The sequence below is a fragment of the Crocuta crocuta genome, unplaced genomic scaffold (genome assembly GCF_008692635.1).
Source record: "Crocuta crocuta isolate KB4526 unplaced genomic scaffold, BGI_CrCroc_1.0 scaffold141, whole genome shotgun sequence".
NCBI classification, from domain to species: Eukaryota; Metazoa; Chordata; class Mammalia; order Carnivora; family Hyaenidae; genus Crocuta; species Crocuta crocuta.
This window is the reverse complement of record NW_027527951.1, coordinates 216,978-235,495: the sequence shown is the minus strand read 5'-3', so window position 1 is coordinate 235,495 and position 18,518 is coordinate 216,978. Positions and strand designations below refer to the sequence as shown.

The window sequence follows — 18,518 nt, the reverse complement described above, 5'->3', positions numbered from 1 at the left end:
ATTATATATATTAACAGTTTAACTACAAAAAGCAGACACAGCTCCATGTATTTCTAATCCTTGCAAGGAGACTCTGCAGATTCGAGGTCTGTTTTCTTCACTCTGGAAATAAAGTTCTGGAGTTTTTGGGGTGATACATTAGCCTCTACCTCCTGAGGACAGATGGGAAACCCAGGGGAGAGAGATATGTATGATATATGGGACAGGAACAAAATATTAGCTATATAAAAGATGTAATTTATTCTCATATTACATATTGTATTGGATCAAACACATATTTCTATTCTTTCTACATCCTTAATAATATCAGTATTAAAAATCCCTCAAAAGGGAGCTCTGCATTTGGCTCAAATTACCACATTAGAGATTATTTTATTCACAGTATGTAGACATGAGATAAAAAGAGAAATAAATTACTTAGTGTTCATTTTCTCCATCACCAGCTTCCTCTGCCTTCACCTCAACACACTTTTTACTATCTTAAACTAGCCATATTTCTGGCTTTTTATTTATTTTGTACTTTTTTGAATTTGAATTCTGGTCATCATTTGTGAATTATCCACACTCGTTTTATTTTATTTTTTAACAGAGTTTTAAAAAGTGTATTTATTTATTTTGAGGGGGATGAGGGGCAGAAGGAAAAGGAGAGAGAATCCCAGGCCGACTCCATGCTGTCAGCAAGCAGCCTGATACAGGGCTCGATCTCAGGAACTGTGAGATCATGACCTGAACCAAAATCAAGAGTCAGAGACAACTAGCTGAGCCACCCAGGCGCCCCCGTCTTCGCCCATTTTAAAGTTCAGCTTTCTCTATTTGCTATTATCATATATTTTAGAATAGTGATGTGTTTAAGGTTTGTTTTTTTTTTTGCAATTTGTTTTAATCATCAGATGTTTACGGTAGTGTGAACTTTCACCTTATATGTCATCTTTTACATTGTCGATAATCATGAATTACTTCATCTAGTTTGCCAGGACAGCAAATTTAATGGACAAAATCACCACACGTTTTTGAGAGCTTTCATCCTTTTGTACCAAAACCCTAAAATGCAGGTGTTATGTGCATTACACATAAGTTTTTCTGCAAACCTAAAAAATGATTACAAAAAATACTATGTGATTATATCGCTATAAAACATAATAGAAGAGTTTACTAGAGAACTGTTTACATTCTGTAAAGCTTTTCATTTTTGTTGACATAATTTTATTGCTTATAAGGCCCCCATAGTATCTACAATGAAAAAATAGTTCTTGCTTCATAGCTAGAGAGGATCGCTAGTCAAATCTTCGCTCGACAAAAAAATGATTTCTGGGGGCACGTGGGTGGAAGCTAAGTGTCCGACTTCAGCGCAGGTCATGATCTCACGGTTAGTGGGTTTGAGCCCCGTGTCTGGCTCTGTGCTGACAGCTCAGGGCCTGGAGCCTGCTTCAGATTCTGTCTCTCTGTCTCTCTTTCCCTCCCCTGCTCATGCTCTCTCTCACTCTCAAAAATAAATAAACGTTAAAAAATATTTTTAAAAATTATTTCTGTCATTGTGTATCACACAGAAGACAATAGGAATATTTCATGTGCTAAAACAAAATGGGTTCTACTCTCTAACTCTCTTTCCAAGTCCCTGTTTTACATCATTTACATTTATTTTGGAGCTTCCTTACTCCCCGCTGTCCTTCCCACTCCCCAAGTTTCCTCTCTAAGTCTGTTCTTGATGCTGTTTGTTTCCACCTTTTGTGAGGTTGATAAGTCTAGCCTAACTTCCACTGACGTCTGTAATACTTGACTTCCATCCCCATTCCCACTGCTCTTCAGACACCCACACCCAAGTCCATCCTAGAGCACCTGCCTGCCTCTCTTCTGCCATTTAATGTTCTCCTCATGGTGGGCTTATTCCCATCATCACACCTGATCTTCTCTACATCACCCTGCTTCTGAAAAGCCTTCCCACATGCTACATCTGCCTCTATATATTGCCCATTTCTCTCGTCCTTTTCACAGTAGAACTCTCAGAGAATTGTCTGCACTTGACATCTCCATCTCCTTCATCTTCATTCTCTCTTATACCACATTCAGGGGATGTTCACCCTTACGACTCCACAAAGAAGCTTTGGTCAAGGACTTGGAGAACCCATTCTTTGGCAAATCTACTGGTCAGTTCCTAGTCCTCCTCGGACTAAACCAACCAGCAGCTTTAAACAAATTGATCTCTCCCTTCTTGAAATGTCTCTTTCACCTGGCTTTCCACACCCTGTTCTCTCTTGGTTTTCTCCTACCTCATCTTCTTCACTGCTCTCTCCTTATTTTGGAAGGGAAGAATGGAAATGTTCTTTCCACTGAGTTCAGGCAATAAAGACAGAGCCATCACAATAGGGAATTTAAAAACAATAAAACTGAAGGAAAGTTACCAGCTTAAGTATTATTATTTTTTTTTTACTGTGCCCTGACAATTCTAAGCAATGTCAATGATAAAATATTTCTCCCTGCTGGAAAAAGACTGCTCACAGTATCCTCTGCTTGGATATGCCCCTGTGTAGGAGTGTGTCCCGGGTTCAATCAGGGCACCTCATTCTCTAGGTGATCTTATTCAATCTCATCTCAAGGACTTACATTACCATCTATATGTTGACCTCTCCCTGCCTTACCCCCTTCTCCCTTCCTACCCTCCCCCACCATGTCTGACTATTTGACACCTTTACTTGGATATATAAATAGGGCATCACAAACTAAACATGTTCAAAATGGCAGATTCCAAACCTTCTCTCCCTCCTGACTTTTTCCATCTGCATTTTTCCTCATCTCAGTAAATAGCGTCTCCACTCTTCTGATTTCTTGGACAAACATGGTAATCATCTTTTGTTCTTCTCAGTCTCTCACTTACCTCATCAAAACCCATTGGCAAGTCCTATCTACTCCTCCTTTGAAATATATGTCAGTTCCTTCACTATCTCTTTGGTTCGAGCCACGTATCTTTCACAGTGTCGCCGGTACCTTATTTTACTAGACTTCTCTGTGTAATCGTACACTTGTGCCTCATACTTCTGGAACAGTTCTTGTCCCGTGGCCGCTGTTTTATCAGTCACTCCAGGGTCATGTGTTTACCTCTTTGTTCTCTGTCATTATCTTGTATCATCTTTCGGTAATCTTCAGTGCCACTTACTTCTTAATTTTTATTTCTTAGGGTTTCTTCCTTAGGACTTATCTTCCATACTCTATGTGTTGTTCCTGAGATTTACAATTATTAGCTTCCAAATATTTTGAATCCAGACCTCTCTTTGAAGGTCGAGTTTCATAAACTAAAATGTTTTCCAAACAGCTCTGCTCTAATTCACGTCCAAAATTGAGCTCATCATCTTTTCTCTCATCCCAATCTTGGACTTTTGAACTTTCCTTTTCTCTCCAATGGAATTACTGTTCTTCTTCTATCCATGACTTTTTCTAGACAGTAATGGATTGAAGAACAGTGAATGTTCCAGTATCCTTTTTTGTTTTTAATAACAAAACTTTTCCTCCTCCATTCCATCTTCCACACAGCATCCCAAAGATGCAAATATGATCACGGTACCCCCTGCTTTAAACTCTCACTTTGCCAAGATTGAGGGACACTTTGCCAGTACTGTATTCAGGCAAAGGAGAAAAAAATTGGCCATGTGTCAGAAACTATTTTTTGTACTGCTAATACAGTCCAAAGAAACGTGCCAAATCTCATCAATCTGTTTGCTCATTAATGAATGATTTATTAAATAAACATTTCATGGGTATGCATAAGTATTGTCTTGAAAATTCATAGCAGGTTCCAATAGTACATTTTTCACTCTTGGCTCCAAACTAGCCTTTCTAATCTTCCTTTTCTGGGGCTATGCATACTTTCACTAACTCTCCTTCTCCAGATTTATTTTACTTATGTTTGTATCCATCATTGCCTAGGTCAACTCTCCTAAGTGTAATTTGGGGTATATGACCATATAAATTTGACCATTCCTAATGTGGTGAAATGTAGAAAACTCCAAATAGTGAAAATCCAAGGATTATTTACATATAATTTAGGAAATTTTCTGCGCCTTAGATTAATGGTAAATTTATTTCAACAATTATAGTGTTGATAAAAAGAATTGATCTAGTCATCTGAGGATTTTCTTTTATAGCCATATATAATTCACAAAATAAATAAGCCTGCACATGAGAAGCAATAATTTCCTCCCTATATATAACTGTATAAAGGAGGTTATTATAAGTGGTAATGCTCTATTCCATGTCAGCGTATTTAAGACATTATATATTTAGAAAGTATGGTAGAAAGATTGTATTTCCTTATTCTGCATGGCCAACTGGACGTGTTGATAACTACAACTTATGTTTCATCCTTGCAATGACTTGTCATGGCAGGCAGAAGTGATCATTTTATCCCTCCTTTAGAGATGAGAAGACTGACTCCAACATGTTAATAGATCTGCTTAAATTTACACAGATTGAAGCTAAAGTTTTCATCCCCACTCCATACATTTCCCACTTACCATTGCCTTTGTGAAAGCTCGAAAGTATTGTCTTTGGCTCATTATGAATTGCTCTGCAGAAAAAACAAGTGTTATGTGCTTTGATGCTACGTTTAGTAGGACATAAGATTTAGGTGACTGTAGCGTAAGGAATAATCAAGAAAATTAATGAAACCCAGTGACTGGGTACACATGGAGGTTTTTAGAGTTCTGGAGACTGCCTAATTTGCAGATATGTATATTTTGAGATTATTTGTGACTTCTCATTAAACTTTTCTCTTGCTAAAAGGCCAATGGTGGGGTGGGGGTTGGACTTGGAGAAGACAGTTCCCTCCTTTTGCAGGAGGAAACCTAGGGCTGACTTGTATTTTACTACCAGTCTAAAGAGTTCATCTTCTTCACTTTAACTTTTGAAAATGGCCAAACCAGTGTGAATTGAACAGTCTTTACAGCGTGGTACACACACCACTTTTATTGCAGAATGTAAAATTTACTTAGGGATTCAAAGAAACTTTCAAACTGCATGGCTTAGGAAAACAATATTTAGTCATGTTAACATTTGCTCTTTCTAAAATATCTACACATAGAATAGTGATATTTTAAAAGTCTAAAATACTGACTTAGCTGATTGAGAGTACATTACATATAAATATGATCTTAAAAGCCATAATATCAAATTGATGTAGTCTTTCCTTTGAATAATATGTATTCAGCAGGGTGGACCAAAGCCAGAGCAGAATCATGCATGAACAGAGTTACTACTTATTCAGTACTAGACGTTTTGTAGTCATTAACTTGACTCCTTATTACACCTTGAAATCTGGTTATTTTTGCTTCCACTTTTACATATAGGATCCTGAATTTCAAGGGGGCTAAGTAACTTGCTCCATCAAATCATTAGAAAGTGTTGGAGCTGGGATTCAAATCCAAGTGCATCTGTTTCTTAAGTCCATGGTTTTTTTTCCTTTCTCCTTAGCATAAATATATGCATGGGAGTAGTCGGTATTTTCCTAGTGAAATAGTTTTTTGAACACAGGCTTCTGAGAGCCAGATAGTTCTAGCAGAGGTGGGCAATCTTTATGTCACTGGTGGCTCACCTTTTATCTTTGCTTGCTCCAAATCTCAAGCAAAGAGAATGAATCTCAGTCAAAAAAAAAACTACCATTATTTCAACGCAGGGTTGTTTGGTCTGGTTCTCTGCAGTAGAGTCAATGATGGTTTCATGGGTCATGACTCCAAAAAAGTATGCCCAATGACCTATTGAGTGTGTTTGAAATAAAATCAGAATTTTGTTTTTAAGTTGTAAAACTGGTTAAACTCTGTAATGGTGGTAGTAATTTTAAAACAAAGCAGTCTTAGAGGGAGGCAGCTGTCATGGCTGAAGTCTTCGAGGTGAAAGTGTAAGAGAGAGTATAGAAGCCTCTAAGAATCAAATACTCTGACTGAAACAAAGAAGTGCAACTTCCCTGAGAGTCAATGATACCCCTGAAAGGAGTCTTTGAAAGTGGTGAAGGAAAGAGACAGATGCACTGCTAGACAAAAATTTATTTTCTTTTCATTTAAAAAATAACTTTAGAAGGATTTTGACCTAGCATGAGACTACTCAGAGAAGTTGGTAGTTGTGGAGTAGACAGTAAAGGTTTTCATAGATTAAAAACTAGCTGTGTGTTAGAAAGCAAAGGGCTGAAGTGAATCACCAGTGGTCCTCATGAACAAAGACTGTCATTGGGTCGGGGTGGGAATCAGTGTGTAGACCAAAGGTGTTTCCTATGTTGAGGAGCCACCTAGCAAAGCCAACACAATATGCCAAGGAATAAAAATTGTTTTAGACAAAGTAAAGAGAGATTGTGATGAATCCTATAAGAACGTAGGTATAGATCAATGAGCAACTGACAGATGGGAATATATTGTTTTCCCTAAGTTATGACAAAAGAATTTTGATCCCTTGATTTCAATACAATCAGAAATGAAATGGAATCATACATGGAGAAATATATTAGAAATTAATAAATTTAAGAAAAGACATTTCAGGGGCGTCTGGGTGGCTCAGTCGGTTAAGTGTCCGACTTCAGCTCAGGTCATGATCTCACGGTTCATGGGTTCGAGCCCCACATCGGGCCCTGTGCTGACAGCTAGCTCAGAGCCTGGAGCCTGCTTTAGATTCTGTATCTCCCTCTCTCTCTGACCTTCCCCTGCTCACACTGTCTCTCTCTCTCTCAGAAATAAATAAAGAAACATTAAATTTTTTTAAAAAGTATTTCAGTGAGAACACTTTCAAATAAGATACAGTAAGAAGATGTATGAGTAATTTATTGAAACTAATTGATATCAGGAACTTATTAAATTCTTTTGAGGTCCCATTACACTGAGGTCATAGATGATTCAAGAAGCAGAAAGAAGTGATCACACTTTCCCGGCCTAGAGGCCCCAGGAGATACTACTCCCCTACTGTAGAAAAATAACTTCTGGGTAAAACCAGACAGGGCAGGGCAAAGGAGCTTTACTCTTCCAGAAAATAAAAAAAATTACAAATCCAACCCAGTTCAGATAATTGACATTGGAGCATCCAATGCACTTCAATCTGTTACTGCCTAGAAGAAATAATTTAAGAGAAAGCACTGCAGGTCAACAAAGATGATGTTGCTTGGTTACTCAAAACCATTTGGTAGCATGCTGAGTTGCTCAGCTTTTTAGAAGAGCACTCTTTGTATCCACATAGGAAAAGGATGGAGACCACTCGAAACCATTTTTAATTGCAAACCTGCTTTATCTGAAAGCAGGCTTCACTTTTACGGTGCACAAGCAAGTTCAGAGGGCTTTATGAAAATATAAATTACTGAGATAATAAAAAATGTTAAATTTGGTTTGTTCTTCCAGATATTGATCATGTTGTGATGAATTTGCTCCTAAAGGAGTTTGAAGTGTTTGTTTTAGGGGGTGGGAAATTCAGGTTTTTGCCTTTCTGGCTCGGGAGTCCTGGGGGCTGCCTGGAGGCAATGCTGTTCATGGGAGAGTATGGAACTTTGGTGTCAGACAGACTCTGTCCAGATCCTAGTTTTGCTACTCTGTGCCTTTGGGGAAAAAAAACTACTTAAAATGTCTGAGCTTTACTATCTCATCTTTTTCATAAAACCAGTGGTTTTTCGGTAGATATTCACTACAAGAATTGAGTGAGAAAATGCGTGTTATGTGCTTAACACCTAACAGATTTCCAACATCTATTCACTTATTATTTTAAAATAAGAGTGCTGCAAATATCTCCTCTTCCATATCAGAGGCTCTAAAGGATCCTTTTACAGCACATCACCTAACTGCGGTGAAGGTGGGAGGGGTTTCAAAAGGGAAATGGGGAGGAGAATGTAGGAAGGTTGTTGAAATGGGGATGCTCTTTGAACATTTAGTCTTTTCCAATTAAAAAATAAGAGTTGGACTCTTTTTTTTAATGGATGGAAGTAGAGTAGAACTCAAAATGTTTCCTAAGACTACAGGAAATATTTTTCTTTCTCTGTATTATTTTAGACTAGTTGGTTTAATATTTATTCTGCTTAGTGGTATATAGTTCATTTTATGTGCTACAAATTTTGCTAAAATAGCAATACATTTTGTTCTTTAATGCATTAATAAATCAGTGGGAAGATTTGAGATATGGAAGTTTTGTAGGCAATTCTGTCTCAGTATTATATTTGGCAACATAAATACTCACCCATTATTTTAAACATTTACTGAATTGATACCAAATATTTCTCAAATTTGGCTGATAAGAATATAAAAAGCTCATGGCTGTCGTGGGCACACATGTAGATTAGGTGAGACTTATTTCCAAATGACAACAACATTCTTAAACTTAGAATTCTCTATTTATATACCTAGGCTGTTTCAAAAAATTAAAGTTCCAGATCTTTCCCTGATCACTAGTTTTATATTGATTATAATTAAAAAATATATATTATTCCAATTAGCAGGGGAAAAAAGAGGATTTCACAGATGAAAGTCTTAGATCATTTTTGAACTAAGATGAAATGCCTAAAAGTTTATTCGCCGGAATAATTATTTACCAGTTTCTTTAAATTTATTTACCAACTTATTTACCAGAATAATTATTCATATAAAGGAAGGGAAAGGTGAAAGGAGTAATGGGATGGATAGGCTTATGAGTAGCTGTGACAAGTGTGAGGAAGTGAGAGAGAGCTATGAGAACCTTCTGTCTCCTAATTAAAGGGAACAGGAACCCCCCAAATTTAAGTTTGTAAATGTTGTCATTGGAGATGTAACCATTTGGGTTGGGCTGGGGGAGTAGGTGGTTAGCAGAATCCAAGTCAAATGAAAAAATGAACACAAGAAAAAATTTCAGAATCAAAAGAAAAGCCACTTTTACGATTTTAAAAATATGGCTTAGTATATCATTGTGGTTAAGATAACTATCCCTGAAAGAAAACCTCATGGGTTCAAATCATGGCTCATCACTTGCTAGGGGCGTTCTAATGTAGAGAAAGAGCATCAGTCAGTACCTGGCACGGAGCAAATACTCCGTAAATAATGTTGTTGATGACAGTGATTGTGATTATCGATATACTATTCCACAGAAAATAGGGCCGATTACTCCCACATTGTGTTAATAAAAATAGAGTAATTTGGTACCATTTTCAAATGTGTGATCATCACCAAATTGACAGAAGAGAGTAGAATACTGGATAAATTGCCAGTGGTATTATTTTTAAATAGTATTAAATAAGGGAGGTCAGGTGCTAGAGAACACAAATTAGTAATCTAATTAAATCACCAGCAAAGAGACAGATTGTGTTAACAGCAGTCAAATTTGTTATTACAGAGCAATTATTAAAGGGAAATATTGAAAGATGCTATGTATCATTACTAGGTTTTAAACATTTCATTTACACAGGCAGAGAAGTATAGATTAATCAGTTCATTTGTTAAGTTAAAAGCTCCTTTATTAAAATATTTATATCATTTGTATAAAAGGAGCAACATTGTTGAAGACATAAAAAATATTCTGTGGCATTCTGAACTACATTCCTTTATAAAATTGTTTACACAAGTCGCTCTCAATAGAAGTCTCCAAGTGCCACGTATCCTAATTTGTGAGATTAAATAACAGTTTCTGGTTTTGACATTTGTACGTTTCCTTAAATCACTCTCAAATAAAATGATTTCAATATGGCACCAAACTATTATTTAATTATATCATATATTCAAGGAATGTAATGTTTCGTGAAATATCAGAATTTTTACAAGACCGGGGAAAGTTGTTTTCTTCGTGCCCTCACCCACCTTGATTTCAGGACTTCATTAAGACTAGGAAAACCTTTACAGACTCCTTAATTCTGTGGCATTACAACTGGACACATTCAGACTTCCACAGCCTTTATACCAGGCTGAACTACATTCCCTCCCAGGCAATGTCAGTTTCAAACTTGAGGACCTGGGACAAGTTAATTTTACCTCTTTAAGCTCCAGTCTCTTGATTTATATAATAAGGATTAGTAATTGCCTCCTGATTTGGGGTGCCTGGGTGGCTCAGTCAGTTAGCGTCCAACTTGGATTTCGGTTCAAGTCATGATCTCATGGTTCACGGGATCAAGCCCTGCGCTGCTTGGGATTCACTCTCGCCCTCTCTCTCTTCCCCTCCCAGGCACATTCTCTCTCTGTCTCTCTGTCTCTCCCTGTCTCTCAAAATAAATAAATAAACATTAAAAGAATTAAAAACTTATTGCCTCATGACTTTATCATGAGAATTACATTACTGTTTTTATAGGGTTAGGTCTTCACAGTACTGGCAGAATACATTTTTAGGTTGTCATTTAAAAATTTTTATTTTCCTGAATCTTAAACGAGTAGCGGCCCTTTGGCCAAATTTACTTAGATACTACTGATATCTATTTAAGTGGGTGTCTTATATATTTGAAGTGTATGTGTGTGTGTGTGTGTGTGCACGCACATGTGTGCACATATGCACATGTGTGTAGTCTTGTGTTTGGAATGGTAAGGATTCCTTGATTAGTTATATCAAGGAAAAGAGTGAAAGAAAAGAGTTAGAAAAGAGTGAAAGAAATGGTTTTATACACACGCATACACCCATTAATACACATGGTTTCTGACTTACGATGGTTCACTTTAACATGTTTCAACTTTATGGCGGTTGAGAGTGATAAGCATTTAATAGAAACCATACTTTGAATTTTGAATTTCTATCTTTTTCCGGGCTATATGTGGTAAGGTTCTCTCTCATCATGCTGGGCGGCGGCAGTGAGCCCCAGGTCCCAATGAGCCAGGCAATCACAAGGGTAAAGAGCCAATAAACTTGCATCTGTTCTATGCCCACCCAACCATCCTGTATTTCACTGTCAGTGCAGTAGTCAATAAATTACAAGAGATATTCAACACTTCATTATAAAAATGGGTTTTGTGTTAGATGATTTTGCCCAACTGCAGGCTAATTTAAGTGTTCCGAGCACGTTTAAGATAGGTTAGGCTAAACTATGATGTTCGGTAGGTTACCTGCATTGAAAGCATTTTTGACTTGAGGTATTGTCAACTTACAATGCATTCATGGAGACTTAACCCCATTATAAGTGGAGGAAGATCTGTAGATGTACCAGGAATGAGGATCTGTGTTTGGTATAACTGAAAAGGCTGTGAATTTAGAGTCTTGAGGCTCTGGGAAGCTTCTATAAGATTCTCATCTTGAGATTCATCTGCTTCCACATTTAGGGCCCATATAGATTTGTACTGTGAACAGCAGTGGTCTGGCGACTGTGATATGCCTCACTTTGTCCTTAGTTGAGAATTTGTGAAGATGAAAGTTATTGAGGAACTCACAATTTATTGGGGAAACATGCATAAATCATGTAAAAAATTATCATAATACATCATAAGTGCTGAAACATATGTATAAGCTAATTGTTCTGGGAGCACAGTGGAGGCAGCACTTGCTTTAGGTTTTGAGGGAAAAATAAGAGTTTCATAGGAGAAGAACAAAAAGACATTCACAAAATAAAGGGAACAACACTGGTCAAAGCATAAAGATCCAAGAGGTTGCCAAGAGGAAGAAGGTGGGTTTCTTGAATGACATATTGGATAGATATCAATACTGTGATCTATTTGGAAGTTATTTGGATTTATAAGCAAGGACTAAGGATAAATTCTTCCCTTCAAGAGTAATTTAAGATATGGCTACCAAAAAAACCCATAATGTTTTTTGTTGTTGTTGGGGCAAAGGCACTGAGCGTTTATTATCATTCTTTTTAAACAGATGACCACCAGAGGCCAGAGGTGTTGTACATTGCAGGAAAAACTATCAGTAAATGCAATAATAGTGCCTTGGTGTGCATTTCTATTTCCAAGGTTAATTATTTGTTTAATTAAAGGCTTCAGAATCAACTGGAGATGCTAGTGCCCAGAAATATTAGATAAACATGAGTCTCTTTGGCATGTAAGACTTGTGTGATGACCTTTTCAACCTCTCAATGCAATCCAGACTTTTCTCACTTTTAAGACCATATCGTGTTATACCTTTATTTGTATTATTTTTCCTTATAATTGTTGATTATTTAGACAATTATATCTGCATATCACAAAGGAAGGAATTGAGGCTGAGAAAGATTAAGTTATGTACCTAACTTATACCCTTACCTAGAAATTCATGGAGCCATGACTGGAATTCAGGCAATTCTATATTCTGGAAAAAATAGTTCTTGCGGTATTATGAGATGTTAGACTGATGAGACGAGGAATTCAGGCAGGAAGGCTGTTGTGGAGGCTACTGAAATTGTCAGGAAAGAGAAGATGACAGGAAGAGAGAAACACACATGACAGGAGACACTGCCACAGCAGCAACGGCATGGGACGACTTGGTGTAGAGAGAGAATGAGATGTTGAGGGTGGTTTCTGTGGTCCGGCCATTTTGCATAGATTTCTGCACCACAGGGAGCACAAAGGAAGAACAGAGATTGATGGAAATACTGACTTGTGCTTGGGGTTGAGGTTGGCAAAGCAGGGCACTGTTGGCACTTCTATCTGGAGCTCAAATAAAAGATCAGAATAAAGATGGGAATTTATTGATGGCTTGAAAATAGTCTTCAGGTTTCCTCAGGTGATTGTTCTTTTTGCTTTGGTCTCTCACATCAGCTATCATATAGAAGGGTGTTTGTTTGTTTTTTTTTCTGTTTTCCTATCTTGACAGAGAAGTTAAAATATGCTCATACTGTATGCAATGTGCCATTGTTATTATAACACATAATTCCATAATGTAGGTCTGGTCAAATATCCAAGAAGTAACCATCAGGATGAGCCTTCCTGTGTTCATATTTTGTCTGCATTGTATTCTTTGTGTGTTGTGGCTTGAGAATTTGATCTAAGCTTCCTGCTCCCTGGACCCATTTTGCTAACCGGTGTTCACTGTGATGTAAGGTGTGCTGGAGTCTCACCTGAGCTCCATCTGGGATCAATTTGGGGTTCTGGGATACTGGCTGTGACTGAAGAGCCGAGCGTGGGGTCTCATTACTCTTCATTCTAATGTTGTCTGCAGAAACTGCCTCTTTGGGAGCCAGGACCTGCGAGGATGACCTTCCAGAGCAGCAGTTGAGAGCAGCCTCAGGTAACTGGTCTACTCCTCAAAATCTCGTTTGTTCTAAATGCATTCCACTTGTTACTCTTGTCATTTATGTATGAAATGTATGTCCGGAACTGCTCTAATTAGGTCTGAGAAGATGTCTTATACAAATAACTTAAAAGCAAAATTAAATATGCCCGATATTTGGACACAGCTAGAAAGTAACATTTTAAAGAATGAGTTAACTTCTGCAGGATAATTTCTCACACCTACATTTACACACTATGAAATTTCACCTAACTGGTCAGTTTTATAAAACTATCAGTCAATACTATTTTTCCCCAAATCAAACAACCTAGTTGGTGGAGTTGTTTTTTGGTAATTGACGAGTTGACTGGACTTTGGATAGCCATGTCAACATCTTTACTAGTACCTTGCTGTGTGTGTGTGTGTGTGTGTGTGTGTGTGTGTGTGTTAAAAGAATGGCATCTATGCTTTCTTAGCTGCATTACATTCAGATACTTTAAGAGGAAATGCACCCATGTTGCCCTGACACACCTCATTTATTCCTGCTATGTAAGCACCATCACAAGTATCAGATTTATACAATTGGAATAATAATGTGCCATATATGATTATAAAATAATAACGTGCCAAAATGATTATGAAAAGTCCTTTGCATTCATAATGAGGAACTGAAATACTTTTTGCAAGTGGAAACATTCCTTCAATATCAAGTCGGGACTTCTCTCTTTAAAAATTCTTCAGTTAGGAGCCCATGGGTGGCTCAGTCAGTTAAGTGTCTGACTTCGGCTAAGGTCACAATCTTATGGTTCGTGAGGGTGAGCCCTACGTCAGGCTCTGTGCTGACAGCTGAGAGCCTGGTGTCTGCTTCGGATTCTGTGTCTGCCTCTCTCTCTGCCTCTCCCCTGCTCACGCTCTGTCTCTCTCTCTGCAAAATAAATATGCATTATACATTTTTTAAAATTCTTTGAAGTCAAGTTTACCTTCACCTTTATCATGAATTCTTTTTCAGTTTTTATGTTATTTTCCCTTAAAAAACTAGAGAGCATATTTAAAATAATATAAGATAAACCAGTTCACCTTCCTCACCTCAAGCCAATCAAAAGATTTCATTAATTATCAGTTTGGAAGTAATAGGCCAAAAATCAAGACTATGACAAAAATATCAAACTAAAAACAAGACATTCCCTGTCAATAAATGTATTTATTGTTTTGTAAACAAGGACACGGAAATCTACACCTTCACCTTGGTCTCTGAGAAGCTTTACATTCAGATACTCTAAGGCTTTCTGGGTATTTCCACGGAGATGTTCTTTTTTTTTTTTTAATGTTTTATNACCCCATCCACGGAGATGTTCTACAGGGAAGTCTGTTATAACAAATTCCAAATGGAATTTCTTTTTTTGCAAAACTGTTTCTTCTCCTCCATCTTAACTGATGCCATCGTGCCATAGACATACTTCTCGCAAAGAAGAAAACTAGAAATAATCAATTTTACTCAGAATATTAGTGCCAGCAACTGTTGGGCATAGGTCCTGAATGAGATAGATGTGTTCTCTCAGTTTTTAAATGTCATTTCTATGCAAATAAATTATTTTCAAGTTTCTGTACATTTAATGGAGGAAGTAAAAGAGGTAATGTGCTACAGCAGAGGTTCTCAAAGCCTGGTCAGGCTCACAGCATCAACACAAACTGGGAACCGTAAGAGTGCAAGTTCTTGGTCCCCCATCCCAGATTCACAGAATCAGAAACATTGAGGATGGGGCCTGGTAATCTGAAGTTAACAAGCCCTCCAGATGATGTAATTCCCACTACAGTCTAAGAATCGCAACTGTATGATAGATGATGTGCTCCTTTAGAAGTAGTGGTCAGAGGGCGCCTGGCTGGCTCAGTTGGTTAATGCTTCTGACCCTTGATTTTGGCTCAGGTCATGATCTCAAGGTTCGTGGGACTGAGCCCACACTGGGCTCTGTGCTGACAGCATGGAGACTACTTGGGATTCTCTCCTTCCCCTCTCTCTCTCTCTCTCTCTCTCTGCCTCTCCCTGGGCGCACCCTTTCTCTCTCTCTCTAACTGAATAAACTTAAGAAAAAAAAAAAAGTAGAGATCAGAGAAGTTCTCTGAGGAGATGATAGGTGAGCTGAGTCCTAAATAATAAGAAGGAGCCAGTTACATGGAGTCTGGGGAAATGCCTTTCAGGTAGAGAGGGGAAGAAGTTGGTCATGTTCCAGGAAGAGAAAGAAAGCTAATGTGGAGATGTTAATGAATGAGTAGGGGAATACCATAAGGTGCAGTCATAAAAATAGGCAAAGGCCTGGTCACTTCAACCATAGTAAGAAGTTGGTACATTATTCTAAGTCTAAGTGAAATAGGATGTATCACAGGGTTCAAGTAGGAGAATGGCTTGATTTTATTAGGACGTGCAGCATAAATTGTAGGAAAGCAAGAGCAAATCTGACCTCATTCTTAAACCATTTCAAAATTCAAAATTCAGGTAAAAGATTAACGGTATTGACAATGGAAATTTAGAGAAGTAGATAGATTTAGTGTGTACTAAGTATTGTGGAATTTCTAGTAGATTGTATGCCTCTGAGAGAGAAAGAGAAGAGTCAAGGAGGACTCTTGCTTTTGGTTGATGGTGGCAGCACCATTAACTAAGATGGAGAGATTGGCATGAAACGGAGTGAGTTGTCTTGAGGGGGAGCCAAAAGTTCAAATCGGCCATTTGAAGTTTGATCTGTCTTCTAGACATCCAAATGGAGATATAAAATTTAAAGTAAGGGATCTGGATGCTATCATCCAGGAAGATTATTATTTTTCCTCATATTAAACTCCCTCTGTAGATAGAGAAGAGAATAGGGCTTCAGACCAATGCTGGAGACGTGTCATTATTTAGATATTTTTTTACATTTATTTATTTGAGAAAGAGGGAGGGAGAGGGGCAGAGAGAGAGGGAAAGAGAGAATCCCTAACAGCTTCCATTCTGTCAGGGCAGAGCCTGCCCTCAAGGCTCTATCTCACAAACCATTAGATCCTGACCTGAGTCAAAGTCGGACGCATAACAGACTGAGCCATTCAGGCACCCCTTTGATATTTAGATTTTAAATGGAGGAGGCCTCAGCAAAGGGGAATAAGAGGGAACTTTCGAAGGGGAAGGATAAAAGTCACAACAGTCTGCAGCAATAAAATTCAATAGAGGGGCTTTTTTTTTCAAGGAGAAGGGCATAATAGCTTCTGCTGAATCAGGTTAAGTCATATGCAGATAGAAAGGTGATCCCTGCGTTTCCCAGCAGGGAAGTCCTTGGTGGCTTTGAGAAGACCAGTTGATTTGAAGCCTGACTGGAGAGGGTTGGATAACAAACAAACAAGGCCAAAATCAAAGAAGTATCATCTTAAAGTTTTATTGAAGGTAAATTGAAGAATAGAATCAAATCTGGACTCCTCTTTTTCTTCTCATACTCTTGCTTCCTAAATTCAGTTTGGTGTTCCAACTAATAAGTATTGCCTGCCTTCTATATTCTAGGCACTATTCTAGGCATTTCTGGCATAAAAATAAACAAGATGATTACTGTTTTCAGTAAAGATGTAACTATTAGGGGAAGTAGGCTATACACAGATAATTTTAGTTTTTTTTACATCAGTGCATAAGAAAAGAAAAGCAAAAAATAAATTAAAAAAATTTAAAACTGTATCTAGCATTAGTCTTTGGGGAAGAGTTTTTGGAGAAAGAAGTAATTAATAACACTAATAATAATACGGCTAGCATTTTAGTACTTATTTTGTGTTAGGCTCTGTGCTGACTGATTCTTATTCATTATCTTATAACAAACCTATGAGGCAGGTGTTATTAATGCCATTTTATGGATAATGAAACTAAGATTTCCCAAGCTGGGCTTGAAGGAAAAGTGGGGGTTATACAGTGGCAATAAATTGTTCTAGATAAGACAAGAAAATATAATGGTATATCTTATAGGGAGGAGGAGGGCATTAATAATGGTTACATGTTTCTAGAACAAGTAGGTTCAAGAAGTATGGCCATCGGACGGGTAGAACAGCATTGCCTGGGAACCGAGACATGTCGAGTCTCAGGCTTCATTTTAAACCTACTGCATCAGAAGCTCTAGGGGTGGAGCCCAGCGATCTTTGTTTTATCAAGTCTTCCAGGGGGTTCTAATGCCCTAAAGTTTGAGAAGACTGTTTTCTAAATTAAGTTCTGAGCAGGAAGGGAAGAAAGATGAGACTGGTGTGGTAGACAGGGACCAGGTATCTTGAAGGTATTCTTGCCACGTACGGAAGATTGAGCTTTTAGATTTTAGATACGCTAAGATTTTAAGTGGGGAAGTCAGTTAAATAGATCAAACTGAGGATAGATTTGGACTGAGTGGGACTGTGCAGAGAGACAATGGGGGAGTTCAGGAAAGGATTCTTATAAGCCAGGTATCTAGAGTAGACGCTCAATAGCTAAAATTAAAACTAATATATAAAATGTTTAAGTTACTTTCCTCTACTTCCTCTTTATGTGATTCCTCCTTGGGCTTAAAAAGTACGCACTGTTTTCCTTAGACAACTCAGACCCTCCCCAAACCTAACTGTATAAAAAAGCAATGGGAACCAAGCACAACTGGCTGGTGCTTAGATCAGCGGGTTTGCTTAGAAATAGGTTTGCTTAGAAATTGTGTAATTTTATAGAATAAATTAATAGTGATTTTCCAATCATTTTTATTATTCAAATGGAAGTATTCTAGGCTATTCAGAAACTTTTCTTTCTTTTAAATATAGTTTATGTGTACGCATAGAGTAACTTACAAGATCATTTTGTTAGGGGTGATAAAAATGCTAGGGGAAGTGATTGTGACACACTTGTAAAATATAAGACTATAGTAGTATTTTCTCTTCTTCCTTGTATTTTGAAACATTTAAAAACAGAAATGTATTACCCCTTATTTGAAAACTGGAAATAGAGCACCTGGGTGGCCCAGTGTGTTAAGGACCCAACTCTTGATATCGGCTGAGGTCATGATCTTATGGTTTATGAGATGGAGCCCCATGTTGGGCTCTGCACTAACAGCACAGAGCCAGCTTAAGATTCTCTCTCTCCCTCTCCGCCCCTCCACCATTTACGCACACACTGGTGTGTGCCCTCTCTCGAAGTAAACAAACTTTAAAAAATAAAAAAAGAAAGTTGGAAAATTCTACAGGACCCTAATGCATTTTTGAAGCTTAAGTACATCCATGTCATAAAGTTTAGCATATGAATAAATACTGTATTTTTATATTTCATAAGGCAAAACAATAATTAAACTATATATTCTGTGAATACAAGTGTTATGAAATGTTATAATACTTCCATTATTATTATATGTGATATATCAGTGAAGAAACCTATTGATGAAAATGAAATCTGCTTTAACATCTTCATTTTAGAATTTTATGGAATAGAT

The 18,518-nt window shown here is 37.6% G+C and overlaps 1 protein-coding gene across 2 annotated transcripts in view; it reads left to right on the top strand.

Annotated features, from left to right (window-relative positions):
- Window positions 1-18,518, top strand: part of ZFHX4 (zinc finger homeobox 4) — a 157,388-nt gene that overhangs the window by 113,629 nt on the left and 25,241 nt on the right. For both annotated transcript variants that reach the window (XM_077752427.1, XM_077752426.1), the window contains exon 4: window positions 13,030-13,098. In XM_077752427.1, the coding sequence (XP_077608553.1) occupies window positions 13,030-13,098 (69 nt within the window). The remainder of the gene's footprint in view (window positions 1-13,029; window positions 13,099-18,518) is intronic.